The 17439-nt window shown below is 45.5% G+C and overlaps 1 protein-coding gene and 1 long non-coding RNA gene across 19 annotated transcripts in view; both read left to right on the forward strand.

Annotated features, from left to right (window-relative positions):
- LOC129028744 (DNA-binding protein RFX8-like) overlaps nucleotides 1-11944 on the forward strand; it is a 76854-nt gene extending 64910 nt beyond the window's left edge. For 10 of the 18 annotated variants that reach the window (XM_063649255.1, XM_063649256.1, XM_063649257.1 and 7 more), the window contains 3 exons: nucleotides 2997-3294; nucleotides 6528-6844; nucleotides 11579-11944. In XM_063649255.1, coding sequence (XP_063505325.1) covers nucleotides 2997-3294; nucleotides 6528-6844; nucleotides 11579-11755 — 792 coding nt within the window. In that variant the 3' untranslated portion in view covers nucleotides 11756-11944. The remainder of the gene's footprint in view (nucleotides 1-2996; nucleotides 3295-6527; nucleotides 6845-11578) is intronic. The other 8 variants (XM_063649261.1, XM_063649262.1, XM_063649266.1 and 5 more) reach the window with 3 other exon arrangements.
- An 837-nt stretch (nucleotides 11945-12781) lies between these two features.
- Nucleotides 12782-16943, forward strand: LOC134737773 (uncharacterized). The gene is made up of 3 exons (XR_010123022.1): nucleotides 12782-12900; nucleotides 13473-15239; nucleotides 15603-16943. It is a non-coding gene; the product is annotated as an uncharacterized LOC134737773 (long non-coding RNA).
- Nucleotides 16944-17439: the final 496 nt, after the last annotated feature.

Consider the following 17439-nt stretch of genomic DNA (forward strand, 5'->3'; position numbering starts at 1 on the left):
TTGCAGTGAGCTGAGAGCCACTGCACTCCAGCCTGGGCAACAAAAGACTCCGTCTGGCCGGGCATGGTGGCTCAAACCTGTAATCCCAGCACTTTGGGTGGCCGAGGCAGGCAGATCACAAGGTCAGGAGATGGAGACCATTCTGGCTAACACGGTGAAACCCCGTCTCTGCTAAAAAAATACAAAAAAATTAGCTGGGCGTGGTGTCATGCGCCTGTAATCCCAGCTACTCGGGAGGCTGAGGCACGAGAATCACTTGAACCTGGGAACTGGAGGTTGCAGTGAGCTGAGATCACACCACTGCACTCCAGCCTGGGGGGCAGAGCAAGACTCTGTCTCAAAAAACAAACAAACAAACAAACAAAAACACCTAGGGGGAAATGAGGCAGCCCGGGCCCCACCTCTTGAGACTTTGTGCTTGCCAAGGCTGAAGTGGTTGGGAAAGGCTTCGAAGAGAAGGTGGGACTTAAAACTGGGATATGAAGCATGTGTAGGATTAAAATAAGCTGAGAGAGGGGGATCGGGCATTCAAGAGCAGGAGTGAGTTTACCTAGGAAGGAAGGAGCAGTCCACACTGGTGGAGAGAACAAAGACTCCGAGGGCCTGGGGCTGGGAGCGTGGCTCTGAGCTTTCTCTTTAAGCTTCTGGCCATGTTGCGGCCACTCCCTTGTGCCACCTGCCTGGCCTTGTCTGTATCCCTGAACTCTCAGTTGAGAAGAAAGAGGAGAAATAATCACTGAGACCAAGAAGACTGCAGGGGACTTTGGGATTTTCGACCTCCTAGGTATGAACCAGAAAAATCCTCAGGAAGGAGCTGGAAAGCCAGTTCCAACCCTTGGCAGGTGCCTGGTCTCATATGCTTCTTGAAAATAATTATCCCAGATTCTGTATGGTTTTTATTCCTCCTGTTGATCTTAGGCAAAGCTTATTTTTAACAGCAGTGACCATGTCCAGAGCTGGATGGCTACTGAGACATTTATTCATTCGCTAGCCAAAGGCTTATATTATACATCCTCACAGACAGGAGCTGTCCATTGTCTGTTCCTTAAGTGGAAACTAGAACTCAGCCTCCAGCTTTAATCAGATGAACCCACTGAGATCATCACTGCCAACCCTGCCGTCCTACATTGTAAACCAGAGGGCTATGTGTTTCCCAAGTCTCCATCATTGTGCCTTCAGCCTTCACAAAGGAGGCACATTAGAAAAATGGTGTTTTTGTAACTGTGTGCCTTTGAAGGTCTTGTTTTTGTAAAATAGCTTGGCTGATCTTTACAAAACCAGATTATTGTCAATCAAATGCTCAGACTATTAAGATGCACACCCTTGGGCTTGTCAGAGATGCCCCATGGCTTCAGTTAGCATCTGGCAGTCAGTGAGCAGAGGGCAGTTCGGGCCCTGGAGGAGCTTCTATGTTGGGGGACATGAAGTGCCACACTGTGGACGTGACGGGAAGAACGCTCAATGGTGTTTATGCTGACTTTCAAACATTTGTGCAGAGAGAGCCCTGGTCACTCAGAGCTGCATCCCCCGATGCTTTTAGGAAGTATCCCTGTGGGTTGTTTTTTTTTTTAAATTGAGATGGAGTCTTGCTCTGTCACCCAGGCTGGAAAGCAGCGGCGCAATCTCTGCTCACTGCAACCTCCACCTCCCAGGTTCAAGCGATTCTCCTGCCTCAGCCTCCGGAGTAGCTGGGATTACAGGTGTGTGCCACCCCGCCCGGCTAATTTTTGTATTTTTAGTAGAGACGGGGTTCTGCCATATTGGCCAGGCTGGTCTCAAACTCCTGACCTCAAATGATCCACCTGCCTCTGCCTCTCAAAGTGCTGGGATTATAGGCGTGAGCCACCATGCCCAATATGATCCCTGTGCTTTTGTACTCTCATTGTCCCTTCAACATAAAACCCTCTGCTGAACACCGATGGGAAGGGCTCCTCCCAAGAGTCCATCTCAGATGGTGAGGAGCACTGAGGAGGAGGATGCTACTGAAAGGACCTCACGTCCCCTGAAGCTCAGGGCCACCTTCTGGTGTGCCAAGGGTTTCGCTGGGGCAGAAGGGAAGAGAAGCAATGACAAGAAAGGGCATTCTTTGTTTATAGCCAGGCTCTCTATTTCTTCCTCAAAGACATGTGGTGGAGCTGTGGTGGGTCCACAGGCATGTGACTGAGGATGAGAAGAGGCTTGGAGCATGCATATCAACAGATGCATTTGAAATCCATGACTCATGGCTTACAGATGGCTTCAAGTGTGGTCCAAGGCTGCTCTCTGTCTGGGTAGAGGGAATCTCTTAGTCTGCATGCAGCAGCATCTTATTGGTATACAGTTTAGTGCCAGTGAGGCTGTCAGATGACCTTGGTTCCACTGGGTGCAGGAGCTGGGACTTTCCAGTTTGGAGCTTGGTTACACAGCAAGCATGACGACCAGCTTTTCCAAATAGGCACCACTGCTTTTCGTTATTATGGGATTCTGTGCCGCTTTTCCACAATCAGATTTGACATGCAGAAGTGCAGGAATAAAACAGCCCCTGCCCCTCTTGATGGCCATTCCCAAGTGGACTTCAATGAGGCTGTCCCTACAGTGTTTCTGTGTCACACATCATAAGTGACCTCTTTTGAAAAACTGTGTGGTGCTGGGCATGGTGGCTTATGCCTCTAATCCCAGTGCCTCTGGGAGGCCGAGGCAGGAGGATCACTTGAGCCTAGAAGTTAAGGCCAGCTTGAGCAACACAGTGAGACCCTTATCTCTACCCACCCTCCCCCCAAAAATTAAATTAGTCATGCGCAGTGGTGCATGCCTGTAGTCCCAGCTACTGAGGAGGCTGAGGTGGGAGGATCCCTTAAGCCCAGGAGTTCGAGTCTGCAGTGGGCCAAGATCATGCCACTGCACTCCAGCCTGGGGAACAGGAAGACCATGTCTCAAAAAAAAATTGCTTTTTTTTATTTTAAGAGAAAAAGTAAGCCAATTTCCTACCTCCCTCCTTCTCTCCACCAACTTTAAAGGGCTCTGCTCTGGAACCATCTCCATGGAAGACAGAGAAAGACCAGACATTGGCCCGTCATTTCATCTTCCTCTTCTCTGGCTCTTTAAAAATGGTGTGCATGACAATGTGTGCATTTGAAAACATACTCTGCTTCTGGATTTTATCACAAACTGCAGCCTTTTTTCTCACAAAAACTTCACAGCCAAGCAGAAGCAAAGAAGAGTTTATCAAATTGGCCGCCAGCTTCCAGCTGAGATGGAATCATCTTCTCACTGCTGTGAGCAAAGCCATGACCCTCTGCCACGGAGATAGTTTTGGTAAGTCAGAAAATAAGAAAATATTTTGTATTCTACCTTTTAAAAATGTCATTATGGCATAAGTATTTGGCGTATTGCTATGTAGAATCCAGCCATCTTCTTTTAACCTTTTTATGTAAAATATAACATAGATGCAGCAAACCATACAACACGATAGTAATTTTTATTTTTCGTGTCCGTGTGATAGTCTGTCAAACAGATGGACCATGCTTTTCCTTCCTGTTTCATCATCGTTAGACACACAGGAAGCCTCTCCTTGTTCTTGAATTATGAGCTTTGTGACATTTAGAGAAAAGCACCGAGAGAGACAACTGAGATGGAGCACAAAATGGATTCTTTGAAGCACTCATACTTAACTGTCAGGAATAATGATTAAGTTGCCATTGTCTGCAGATGGTAGAGAGAGTGAAGTAATGTTCATTTTGCAAACTTCCTGGTCAAATCCCTGGTCTTCCTCTGTTGGGGAAGGTCACATCTTTGATGCAATTGCCTTATAAAAAGGGTTGTAGGGGTTGGGTGCTATGGCTCACACCTTGTAATCCCAGCACTTTGGGAGGTTGGGGCAGGTGGATCACCTGAGGTCAGGAGTTCGAGACCAGCCTGACCAACATGGTGAAACCCTGTCTTTACTAAAAATACAAAAATTAGCCGGGCGTGGTGGTGGACGCTTGTAATCCCAGCAACTCGGGAGCTTGAGGCAGGACAATCACTTGAACCTGGGAGGCAGAAGTTGCGGTGAGCTGAGATCGCACCGTTGCACTCCAGCCTGGGTGACAAGAGCGAAACTCCACCTCAAAAAGAAAAAAAAAAACAAAAAGGATTATAGGAAGGGAAGTTCACCACTCAGCCCACCAGCTTCATGGACTGGATCGTTCCTTCAAAAGGTATTTCATGCTTCCCAGGCACCTTCCTGGGCACTGGGCATACTGCAGTGAAAAGATAAAGTCTCCACTCCTGTGAGTTTGCACAGTAGTTATGGCAAGTGATCCCTGCACAGAGAGCTGCCAGATGCTCTCACAGCAAGAAGGAAGAGAAAGCAAGCCCTGTTAGACCAGCTTTGCAGACACCCTGGAGCTCCTGAGGGCTGCTGCTATCAGCTGCCATATAGGTGACACTCACTTATAGTGGGACTTTTCCCTTCACTGAAGTCCAAACTGACTCTGCTTTATGCTCCTGCTCTTCCAGAGCAGAGAGACAGCAGAGTTCACATGCATCATGGGAAGAAATCTAGCCCTGAGCCGAGTATGGTGGCTCACACCTGTAATCCAAGCACTTTGGGAGACTGAGGCACGCAGATCTCTTGAGCCTGGGAGTTTAAGACCAGCCTGGGCAATATGGTCAATCCCTGTCACTACAAAAAAAATAAAATACAAATACAAAAATTAGCCAGGTGTGGTGGCCCAGTAGTCCCAGCTACTTGGGAGGCTGAGGTGGGAGGATTGCTTGAACCAGCGAGGCAGAGGTTGCAATGAGCTGAGATTGGGCCACTGCACTCCAGCCTGGGTAGCAGAGCCAGACTCTGTGTCAAAAAAGGAAAAGAAATCTAGTCTGTAGTTGTTACTTTTCCCAGTCTACCTTCTCTGTACCTCCACATGAAATCAATGTATTCACACCAGTAGTTTGAACAATGGTTTCAAGACTTGGACTATGATTTTCCAAGGTTAAATAAGCCAGATGATGTTGTCAGGCTCACTTCAGGCAAGGTCATGCCTTCCACAGGGACAGTGATCTCTCACCCAGATCCGTGGAGGAATAGAACACTACTCAGGGAAAAAACTGTGAAGGGCTTTTGAAGTGGATGAAAAGATTACTTGAAATGGACAAAAGGCTTTGAAATGGACAAAAGGTTGGCACAGCCTTCTGGGTTATCTCTACATTCCATTGTCTTTGAGTTATTTTTACAGCTCTGTATGTTGCAGCAAACCGACAATGCAGATGACCCTCATCCACAGAAATACAAACTAGTTGTGTCAGGTGGTTGTGATTGATGCTGCCTTGACGACAGATCCCTTTTGCATCTATTTGTTACTGTCAGCATTCTTTTCTGTCTATAGTATATAGTTAGTACTTTGAATTCTCTTTTGAACCAGTGACAACATCTTACTGATGTAGCGATAAGATGTAATACATCATTTAATTAGTGAGTTAAATAAAACCTTTGATACGTCCTTTTCTCTTTTCTCTTCTTGAGATGGAGTCTCGCTCTGTCACCCAGGCTCTGTCACCCAGGCTGGAATGCAGTGGTGCGATCTCGGCTCACTGCAACCTCTGCCTCCTGGGTTCAAGTGATTCTCCTGCCTCAGTCTCCTGAGTAGCTGGGACTACAGGCACATGCCACCCTGCCCGGCTAATTTTTTGTATTTTTTAGTGGAGACGAGGTTTCGCCTTGTTAGCCGGGATGATCTCGATCTCCTGGCCTTGAGATCTGCCCGCCTCGGCCTCCAAAAGTGCTGGGATTACAGGTGTGAGCCACTGTGCCTGATGTGTCCATTTTATATCTGTATAAGAGTCATGGTTTTACCTTTATTTAATACTTATCTTTTAATGATTGCAATAGGCCAGATTTCCCCCTCTGTTTCTCAAGCAAACATTAATGATTGTTTTCCTTTCTGGGAGCGCAAAGTCCTTGGGATTTGGAACATTCAGCTAAGTCACATACCCTCCTGCCTCTCTGATGACAGCACTTGCAGGCGCACCTGAGAAGACACCTGTCACAGGTGGAAAGCCAGCTGGCCTCCTTACCCACTTCCCACACAAAAAGCTGCAGCCACAGGGTCTGCAAGAGGGGTAATGCGCTACATTTCAAACACCATGAAACAGCAGCAGGGCTCCCTCTGCACGCTGCCCCCATTTCCTCCCACCCCTTCTGGACATTCCTGTGGATCATACATGGGGCACAGTGAGGTTGAGGGGTACCCTCTCCAGCTCTGGGAGCAGCACCCAGTTCCCTGTAGGGTTTGCTTTCCTCCCATCTCACACCAGATGGATTTTAAGTTCCTTTTCATGGCTTAGGCTGTTTAGCTCTTGGTCCTTTCTGTCCAAAAGCTGCCCTGCCAGGGGTTTTCTACTGATGGATGCTATGTAAGAGGCCCACCCAGTCCTCTTCTGGGTAAGCTATTGGAACGAGGCTCACTTACACAGGTGTTAGCCCCAGAAAAGTTGTTAGTTTCACAGTGATTTGTTTATTGTCTGTCGATCAAATGTATTCATTTTTGGTTATTATCTAAATGTAGGCTCCTGGCATCTGTTTCACTTGCTGCTTTTGGAATATGTGATTCATATACTTCAGTCATGCCTAGAGGAGGAAGAGGAGGAGGAGGACATGGGGAATGTCAAGGAAATGCTACCAGATGACCCGACTCTCAGCCAGCCAGATCAGGCACTTTCCCACCCTCTGAATTCCTCACTGTCGCAGGCGTGTGCCAGCCCCAGCGTGGAGCCACTGGGGGTGATGCTGACACACATGGGCCACGGCCGATATCCCGTGGGTGTGAGCAACATGGTCCTCAGGATCCTGGGCTTCTTGGTGGACACTGCCACGGGCGATAAGGTAGGGACACCAGGACCCCCTTCCACACAGCTGTTTCAAGGGGAATAAGAGCCATAGGTGATTAGGAAAACCCTCAAGATCACTTTGTCCAAACAATGATAAAGGATTCTACAATCATCTTTACACTAGGCGATTTTGCTGGGGGTGAGTTTAATTCACTGTCTGTTGATTACTGGTCGGCTCAGGTTTGTGGGACATTGATAGATGCCTGGCATGATTAGAAGTGTGGGCCATCTGATGGCCTGGGTATTTATTGCCTTCCCAGAGTGTGCCTGGCCTGGTGAGACTAACTCAGCAATAGCACACCACTGACATCTGAGTGGCATGCACTGAAAATTCCCCTAGTGTTCAAAGACAGGAAACGTCAAATAGTCTGAACAGAGGATTTTGAAAAGATTACATTGGGATACCTGTTGAAAGATACAAAAATTAGAGTTACTATTTACCTAGCACCTACTATATAGCCCTTATGTATGTTATCTCGAAGCCATGCCATCCTGTAGAATATTTGTTCTTGTCATTGTCATTTGATGGATGAGGAAACTGAGGCTCACAGAAGCTGAGTGACTTGCACAAAGTCACACAGCAAGGAAATGCGAGGAAATAGTGGAACAGAGATTGGAGCCCCAGCCTGCCTGATCTCAAGTCCATTCTTCACCTACAACCCTAGACAGGAGGTTGTTTTATGCCCTGAGGAGTGCAGGACGCAGGTTGTAGAGGTCGGACATGGACGTCAGTACCATGAAGCAGAGCTGGACTGATGGAGGAACAACTGAAATGCCTCCATTGATGAGTGGGGAGTGGGCTGGTTAAAAAAAAACTGACAGCAGTTGTCTTAGGGCTAATTTCTCTGCACATGTTTGATGTTTAGCCGCTATTCATCTTCTTTTTGTGCCCACAAGTTCCCCCTCTCACACAGATGAGTTGTGCTTAGTAGGAAATTGAAGTAGGTGCAATCATTCACCCCGAAGCAGGTTAATAGTGGTCTTGGCCGTGGCAATGAGTCACAGCCTAAAACTCTTCATGCCTTAGAGTCCGCAGAATAATAGGAAGCTTCCAGGGCCCTTTCCTTCTTGAGCAAACTCTCATTCCGAGTTCTCCGATTGCAGAGATCCTGCACACCTGTTATTGAGCAATGCTTGGACAAGACACCTCCCTAGACCAAAAAAAAAAAAAAAAAAAACAGGAGCCAGGGAAATGCATCTCAATGCATCTCTCAGGTTTACCAGTTCTCTATCTGTATTTGGTCTTTGTTTCTTACTTTGAGATAGTAAGTCACATATCCAGCTGCATTCAGTGCTCTCTGTGAGGTAGATTCCAATGTGTGTCTGTAAATGAGAAACTCACCTCCTCCACGAGTGTACATGTGAAAAGAGCAGACATGGTTGATGAAGCATGCAGCAGTGAAACACTGACCCCAACTTGGGGGTGCTAATGAGAGCTGGGCCTCCTTAGCTGGCAGCAGCTAAGGCGCTTTCAGGAAGCAGGTGTTTCTAGACAGTTGGCAGAAAGAAGGCCCAGTTAGTTCTGAAGAGGCAATGGCTTGGCTAGGCTATGCCTAGGAGAATTGCTCTCCCTGCTGCTGTACCTGTGGCAGAGCCCTCCAAGGGCCACCAGTGGAAAGCGCCTGAGTGTACTCTGGAGCATTCTGTGGAGCCCTAGCAGGGCCAGCATTCATGCTGGGCTGCAGTGTTCAGCTCCAAGTGAAAGCAAATTCTTTGCGCTCACCAGCTGGAGCAAGAGGTCAGCGCGTAGCATGACAACTTGTTAAAGGAAAAACAAAAACATCTTGCAGTGACACTTGTTAAAGCACCATAAGGGAGGCTTTATCTGTAAGGAAGGCTTCATTCAGTACCATCTCCACAGGGCTTTTGCAGCCGGGGAGGGAGATTGGGCTTAACTCTGAGTACAGCAGGGACAGGGTGGCGGGAGCGGAATTTATAGCCTAGGAGCCGGCTGGGGGGTCAGTGGATGGGAACTTACTAAGAAGAAATGTCAGAGGTAAGGGGGATTCTGGCTAAACCCACCTAAGAGGATTCTTGTAGAAGTCCAGCCAGCTGGGGTGACCAGACGTCATCTGGAGGCTGGCAGAGGATGAGGAAACTGATCACATATGGAGATGGGGCATTCTTGCTAAAGTGACTCAGCAGGGTTCTTGCTAAAACTGGATTTTACAAGAAAGTGGGTAAAGGAGAAGGTTCAGGAGCCAGAATAAAGTTCAGCCAAGCGGAGAATGTTAGTCAAATGATATACACATTTATACAGTAAATGTGTATATATTAGTCAGCAAGGTAACCAGGAGTAAGCTTTTACCTCTTCAGGCACAGTTAGAAGGCGTGAAGAGCAGACGCTGACAGTCTTCTGTAGCTGAACGTTTAAATGCATCTTTTCATCTCAGTGAAATAGGTGTTATCATCAACCCTATTTTACAGCTGGCATAACTGAGGATCTTGAAGGGGTTGGGTAATTTTCCCAAGGTCACCTCACTAATCAGTGGAAGAACAGGAATTTACACCTCCACAGATCCTTCCAAGACTGTCCTTCTCAGCATTCTCTCTCTCCCCCAAAGTGTTTTCTGCCATCTGCTTTAATTCCATAATTGGTCACTTGGGACTAATTACTAAAAATACCTTCAAGTCTGATATGGGCAATCCTAGCACGTACATTTCTGGGTTCAAATTCTACTTCTTCCCCTTGTTAGCTAGAACGTTGGACAAATTGCTTAACTTATGGGGATACTCATGTCTAATTCTATAGGGCCATTATGAGGTTTAAATGAGTTAATTGTTGTAAAATGCTTAGGCTATTTCCTAGAATATAGTAAGTACCCAGTAACCACTGGTCATCATTATTATTGCTCCACCACTGCCTCCTAAGCTGAGCACTTTCTCTTAACACTCTTGGCCCAATCCCTTAGCTCCTCTGAAGGTCCTTGCAATGAGGTTTGACCTATATTTAATGGGTGGAAACAATAGAGAAGATATTAAACACTTAATTGAACTACATAATAAAGCAATACAAGCAGACAAATGTCAGGTAATCCAAGGTCATACACATTAGAGATTAATTAAACCTGCTTCTGTTCATTCCTGCCTGCTGAATTAGCTATAATGACTTAAACAATCACACCAAAAAGTTACGCTCATCTGATTTTCATTGCATCCATTATTCAGCACTTGCACTCATCATCAACAAAAAAGCACACCCTGCGTGTCCCATCTGCATTCATCTGCCACCATTTAACACCCTGTTCAGCTGCACAGCTGTGGCAGCCTCATTCCCTGAACAATTTAGCACTGGCCTGCACCTCCGGTAACAACTAAAGTCAGCATTCTGGATTGCCATACCCATCTGTCCCTCTTCTACATTCTAGCGGCGTTCAAAATAGTCAGATGCCAAGGCATGTTTAAGAATAAAGTGAAAAACTATACTGATATCAAATAACGAATTTAGGTCATGTACTCCAGGATTACAGCAGAGCAAAACAACATTTTTTAAGTGTCTCTTCGCCTCTAAGATAAAGGTGAAAACAATTTTTTGAAAAAGAAGAAAAACGCCTTTTCATTGGTGGCGATGGTTTTTGTTGAATTTAGAGGAGGAGTGAGACATACTTTCATGAACCTTGCATTTGAAGTTAATGGTGCACACATCTCTGTCAAAGTATACTAGCTTATAGGAGGTTTATTCATGAAATCAGACCAAGTGAATACATTTCTATTGGTTTTAAAGTAGTCATGGCCAAGTTTCCTGGAGCTAAGGGAGGGATGGTACATTGGCCATTCTCAGATAGGAAGACTTACTTGCTCGTCAGGTGAAGTGTCTGAGGAGAGCTTCAGCTAACTTAGAACCTCCCCATCTCTCGAACCTGTTACTTCCCAATTGAGTCACTAATACCAGATTGCTGATGGATGGGGGAAGGAGAGCCTGTGTGGGAATTTGAACCGACTATGTCAGCTCCAGAGACTTGTTGAGAATGCGGGGATTAGTACCCGTCTTGAGACCCCCAAATTGATGGGGGGTCTGCAGCCACATGGAGACCGTGGGTACCTTTCATAGGCTCCCTCCCAACTTTCACGACTCATCTGCTTTCTCCAGTGTCTGTTAAGGAAGAATGTTGGTTTGCTCTCACGAGGACATTTCTCACAAACTGCAAAGCCCTCTTCCTTTCCCTAAAGAGAGCCCATCAGCTCCCCGCCCCTGCACCATCCCTGCCTTGCAAAGCCTCCCACTGAGTCCTCACTGGACCCTGAGTGTTTTCCTGAGAAATCAGGAGTTCTCTTAGTAAGAATAAATGCATGAGCTGGGCGCGGTGGCTCATGCCTGTAATCCCAGCACTTTGGGAGGCTGAGGCAGGTGGATCACCTGAGGTCAGGAGTTCGAAACCAGCCTGGCCAACATAGTGAAACCCTGTCTCTACTAAAAATACAAAATTAGCTGGGCATGGTGGTACATGCCTGTAATCTCAGCTACTTGGGAGGCTGAAGCAGGAGAATCATTTGAACCTGGGAGGCAGAGGTTGCAGTGAGCTGAGATGGTGCCATTGCACTCCAGCTTGGGCAACAAGAGTGAAACTCCATCTCAAAAAAAAAAAAAGAATAAATGCATGAACTTCTCCTTTACATCCCAGGGTGGGACCTTGGGCTTGGTAGAAGAATTCAAATGGTAGTTCCTGCAACAAGGAATAGTATAACTGTCTCTTTTTATCTTTTCCCTTTAAACATTTCCCTCTCGCAGCTCATCCACGTGCTGTTGGAAGATGAAACCACCGAAAGCGCAGTTAAACTCAGCCTTCCTATGGGACAAGAAGCCCTCATAACCCTAAAAGACGGACAACAATTTGTGATTCAGATATCAGATGTACCCCAAAGCTCTGAAGATATTTATTTCAGAGAAAGCAATGCTAATGTGTGAGATTATTTATTTGAATAGAGAATAAGAAAACTGATAGACTTGCATTCTTAAAAATATTAAATACTACAGTTTTTCTATTGATGAAAGACGATGTTATGTATATAATAGATGTAGCATTGTCTATTTTATGTTTGTATGTATTTCAAGGAGGTGGTTTTGATAAAATATATAAACTGATTTGGAGAATAATTTTTGCCTCTGTTGCTTTTCTTTTGGGGCTGTCCGTGTATTTCTATTTTGAGACACGGCAGAAAGGAAATTTGAGAATGCTTTTCGGGAGTAAAGAAATAGTTAAGGCTCCAGAGAAAGAAAAAGTTCAAAGAATACCAACTGGTACAAGCAGTAAAATGCCAGTGGTGATATTTTTCCTCCCCTTGGTGGTGCCTCAATCAAAATAGAATTTGTAGATAGATCCCCTCAGGCAGTGAGGAACAGAAAAAAAATCAATATGATATCACTGTTAAACTCATTCACCGGTCCATTAAACACCTTTGGTTCACTATCCCGATTTTCATAAAGTGAGAGAATTTTGAATGCAACAACGTCTGCAGCAGAGGCCCATGTCCTGCTTTGAATCACTCTTTAGTTCTCTTTTTGTAGCAAAATCCTAAAAACTGCTGAAACTAGGAATAGATCATTGTTACAGAAAATCCACTTTTATGTAACTGATTATAATATTTAAAAGGAATTTTAAAATTCGTGCTTCACATGATTTCCGGCATACATGGAAAAAATAGAGAATATTTTATTGATCTCATATTACATATGAAATGAACTAAATTTCATGTATCTTTACATATGGAATGAATTAAATTTACTTATGAAATGAATTACATTTCCCCAAATGCTTGGAAATTTTTTTAAAAACCACAGGAGCTATACGTCTGTAGATTCATTAAGAATTACTCATCTTTATGGATAAAAAAGTAATCATATTTAAGAGCCCTTTTAACTACATTTAATATATTATCTCAAGCTATCTGGGAGGAGTTGTTCTTTGTCGAAGAATGAGTCAGAGAGATATTTATTCTTTTGCTCACTGCTCGGTGACTTTGCATGTCATGTGTTTGCTCATAAGTAAGTAGACAGTTGGTGGACTGAGTCACACAACACAGGCAACAACAGGATCTGTAAGTGTGGGAACGGTGAGTTTTGTTTGCATGTTTTGGGGTAAACTGATTAGCTAAGAGCTAGCAGAAGTCATTCTGGGCATTCTGTCCTTGAATGCTCAAGTTTACCAAAGAAAACAATTTTCATTGTTTCTCTGTAGCGTTAGACGTTAGGATAGGGGATGCGGATGGGTAATAGCAGAGAGGAGGAGGGACTTCTGGGACTGTTGCGATTTGTATTATTATAGTTTCTTTCTTATTTGATCTTGGGGCCTGTCTAGGAGAGCCCTGATGGGGTGGGAGGGGGAGAGAATAAGGTTTGGGTGTGTTGGTTAAACGAAAATGCAAGAAGCAGAAGTTTATTGCTCACAGACCCAGAGAGGTTAGGGGCACCGAATCACTAGGAGGGCCAGGAGGAGACTGGAGGCAGCAGGGAGCTCAGCCAGCCTGTGGTTGAGCCTGTGGGACCTGCCTTTATTAAGGCCCAGGGTGCTAGTCCTTAGGCTTTCCCTTGGGACTTGTGGATCTGAGTCATTTAAAGAAAACATACATAAAAGAGGGAACTCATTTACATGACTCCAGTGTTGACCATTAGATTTTTTCCACAGCCAGCAACTGTGGCATGAGCTGGATTTGGCATCAGTGAGATGAGGAACAAGCAGGCTCTACTGCAAACACCACACAGAGAGGAGAAGTCTCACTGAAGACAAGGATGACAGGATTCAACTGGATTTCAAACAGCTTATGTCAGGTCTAAAAATGGCTGTCAAGACTGCCACTCCATGAAGTCTATGCCAGGAACCCTCACGGTGCTCCCATTCTTGGGCTGGGGGCTGGCCATACAGTGTCGTGTGTTCACCTTGCGAAAATGTGTCACGAACTTTATGATTTGACTTGATTACATTTCTGCATATGTTATATATGAAAGTGTATCTTAAAAAATACAAGGTGGCCAGGCACGGTGGCTCACACCTATAATCCCAGCACTTTGGGAGGTCAAGGTGAGAAGATTGCTTGAGCATAGGAGTTCAAGACCAGCCTGGGCAACATAATGAGAACCCTATCTCTACAAAAGAAAAAAATCAGCTGGATGTGGTGGCATGTAGCTGTAGTCTCAGCTACTCAGGAGGCAGGAGGATTGCTTGAGCCCAGTTCAAGACTGCAGTGAACTATGATCATGCCACTGCACTTCAGCCTGGATGACAGAGCAAGACCCTGTCTTAAAAATAAATAAATAAATGGCATTGCCCACTTTATGGGGAGTGGATTGGAGGTTCCTGATGGAAGAAAGATTAAAAAGCACACAGGAGGATTTCAAGAGGAAGCGAGCTGGGCTTGAAAAGTCACCAGTTGCAGTGGCTCACGCCTGTAATCCCAGCACCTGGGAGGCCAAGGTGGCTGGATTGCTTGAGCTCAGGAGTTTGTCACCAGCCTGGGCAACACGGTGAAACCCTCGTCTTGACAAAAAATATAAAAAATTAGCCAGGCATAGTGGTTAGCGCCTGTAGTCCCAGCTACTTGGGAGGCTGAGGTGGGAGGATACCTTAAGTCCAGGAGGTTGAGGCTGCAGTAAGCTATGATTGTACCACTGCACTACAGCCTGGGCCACAGAGCAAGGCCCTGTCTGGAAAAAAAAAAAAAGTAGAAAAAGAAAGAGAGAAGCGAGAGAGAGAGAAAGAAAGAGATAAGAAAGAAAGAAAAAAAGAAAGGAAGGAAGGAAGAAAAAAGGAAAGAAAGAAAGAAAGAAAGGAAGGAAAGAAAAAGAAAGAAAACCACCAGGACCAACAAGCTCTGGTGTGAGAACAGAGCTGCACCTGCCTCGTAGGCAAGTCTTTGTTTTTAACTCCCAATCCCCTTCCTTGATGAGCTGAGACATGAGGCCCAGCAAAGAGAAAAATGAAAAAGAATGCAAACACATCTGTCTCACCCACCTCAGCCCTCAAATCCTAAAGCAGCCAGCAGGAGAGAGGAGAAGACGTCAAACTTCATGAAGTTTGACATTTTGATTATTATGCTGACATTTTAATTACTGAACAGAGATGGTTCCTATGATTGAAAGTAACTGGTGGTCTATTACTTGAAGGCGAACATGAATGTGAACAGGAAATCCCCCTATTCCCTACCCCAAACTTAGATTTTTCTTCAAGAGCCATAAAGAATTCACACAGCAGGTTGCGAAGATTGTTTTCTGCTTGTACCATGGATCAGTTCACTATTACAGCGTAACAAACTAATCCTTCATGGCTTAAAACAACCACCGTCTAGGTATTATTCCTCACCAGTCCGCAGTTTGCTTGCGTAGCTGGTTCTGCTGTTCTAGGCTGGACTCGACAAATCTCAGCTGGGCTCACTCAGCCCTCCAAGGTTCCTGACAGGTATGTAGGGGGCTGGCTAGTCTAGGATGGCCTCAGCTGTCCTCCATGTGGTTCCCACATTCCTTCAACAGGCCAGTTCATGCATGTTCTCATGACAGGAGGGAGTCCAAGAGAGCAGACGTGGAAACACACATGCTTGTTTTCACACGTCCTTTTGCATCAAGTGTGGTCTTGTACCATTGACCAAAGCAAGTCATCTTGCCAAACTCAGAGTTAGCAAGATAAGGTACTCCTAATCGGTATGGATGCAGGGAGGTGTCAAACAATTGGAGTCGTCAACCACGTCACTCTACCACCTACCTTATTCAGTTCAACTCACTCAAAACAACATCTAAATCATTATCCCAATTGCTCTGTTCCCAGGTGGAAATGCCCTGCTCAGGATCCTCAAGCAGCAGTGAGATCCTGGCCATCTGCAGATTCCACAATCAATCACCCCCATCAATTGTGACATTATTATGGCACTGCCCTCCATGCAACTTAACTCGAGAGGAAACAAACATTTGATCCATTAGTATGCATAGAAGCAATATGATTTTCTGAAACAGTAATTTGAAATAGGAACAATAATGAGAACCTGTACAGACAGATATCCCCCTCGGGCACATTACTGATTGTCAATATGGTGAGTACAGAAAGAGAGGCACATCACATTTCTCTTCACAGTAATAATAGCTGCACCCGCATGTATCTTGGAACATAAACGTTCACTCATGATGATAAGTTGGAAGCCCACTAACATGCTGGCAGCAGACAGACTTTTCAGAAACACATATCTGATCCAAAATCTACAGTGACGTTTTCCAAAATTAAGTATTTGTCATGTATTTTTTCTTTTACCGGGTACTCTATAAACACTTGGGATTGTAGGGGTGGAAAGCCGTGATACCTTTCCTCACCCACCATAACCGTCATGGCCAACACTCCTGTAACAAAAGGAAAAAGAGAAAAGCATAACAAATGTATTTAAAATTTAATCCCATGTATGAGGCCATTCTCACACTGCTACAGAGAAATACCCGCGACTGGGTAATGTATAAAGAAAAGAGGTTTAATTGGCTCGTGGTTCCACAGGCTGTACAGGAAGCATGGTGGCATCTGCTTGGCTTCTGGGGAGGCCACAGGAAACTTATAATCATGGCAGAAGGGGAAGGGGAAGCAGACACATCTTACATGGCTGAAGCAGGAGGCAGTGGGCAGGATAGGTGCTATACACTTTTAAACAATGAGATCTCACGAGAACTCACTCACTATTAGTGAGTAGTACCAAAGGGGATATTCACCCCCATGATCCAATCACCTCCCAGCGGGCCCCACCTCCAACGTTGGGGATTACAGTTAGACATGAGATATGGGCGGGGGACACAGATCCAAACTGTACCATCAAAGTTTTATGTGACATGAAAGCCTAAATAAAGACTCGCCGGGCGCGGTGGCCCACGCCTGTAATCCCAGCACTTTGGGAAGCCGAGATAGGCGGATCTCCAGGTCAGGAGATCAAGACCATCCTGGCTAACATGGTGAAACCCCGCCTCTACTAAAAATACAAAAAAAAATTAGCCGGGCATGGTGGCGGGCGCCTGTAGTCCCAGCTACTCCGGAGGCTAAGGCAGGAGAATGGCGTGAACCCGGGAGGCAGAGGTTGCAGTGAGCCGAGATCGCGCCACTGCACTCCAGCCTGGGCGACAGAGCGAGACTCTGTCTCAAAAGAATAAATAAATAAATAAATAAATAAATAAATAAATAAATAAATAAAAAAGACTCAAAGACTCAGGGAAAACTGTCCATTTCCATGCTTAGGTTCGGTGAAGAACGGACAACCATGAAGAAATGTGATTGGACAAAAAGTGAATGATCTAATGGTAATAGACGAGTGGGAAACCCAGCAAGGCCTGTCTGTTCAGGGTCTTCTTCCTCCTTCTGTGTGTCATTCCCTTCCCCCAGGTGTGGGGCAGGACCCCTTCTGGAATGAGGTCTCATGACCTACTCTCGGACAAGGTGGGTCCGAGAACCTCTTTACGGCCAGCTCCTATACAGGAAGGCAGAGGGAGTTACAGTCATATTTCTAGGCTTTATGGCTGGCTTTGAAGGAGAGGGGTTCTAATTTCTGTGATCCATCTTGGGGAAGAGAAATTCTAGTTTCTATGGCCTGCCTTGTGGGAGAGGGGGAGCAGAAGAAAGAAGGGTAGGAAAAGGCCAG

The sequence above is a fragment of the Pongo pygmaeus genome, chromosome 12, assembly GCF_028885625.2.
Source record: "Pongo pygmaeus isolate AG05252 chromosome 12, NHGRI_mPonPyg2-v2.0_pri, whole genome shotgun sequence".
Classification (NCBI taxonomy): domain Eukaryota; kingdom Metazoa; phylum Chordata; class Mammalia; order Primates; family Hominidae; genus Pongo; species Pongo pygmaeus.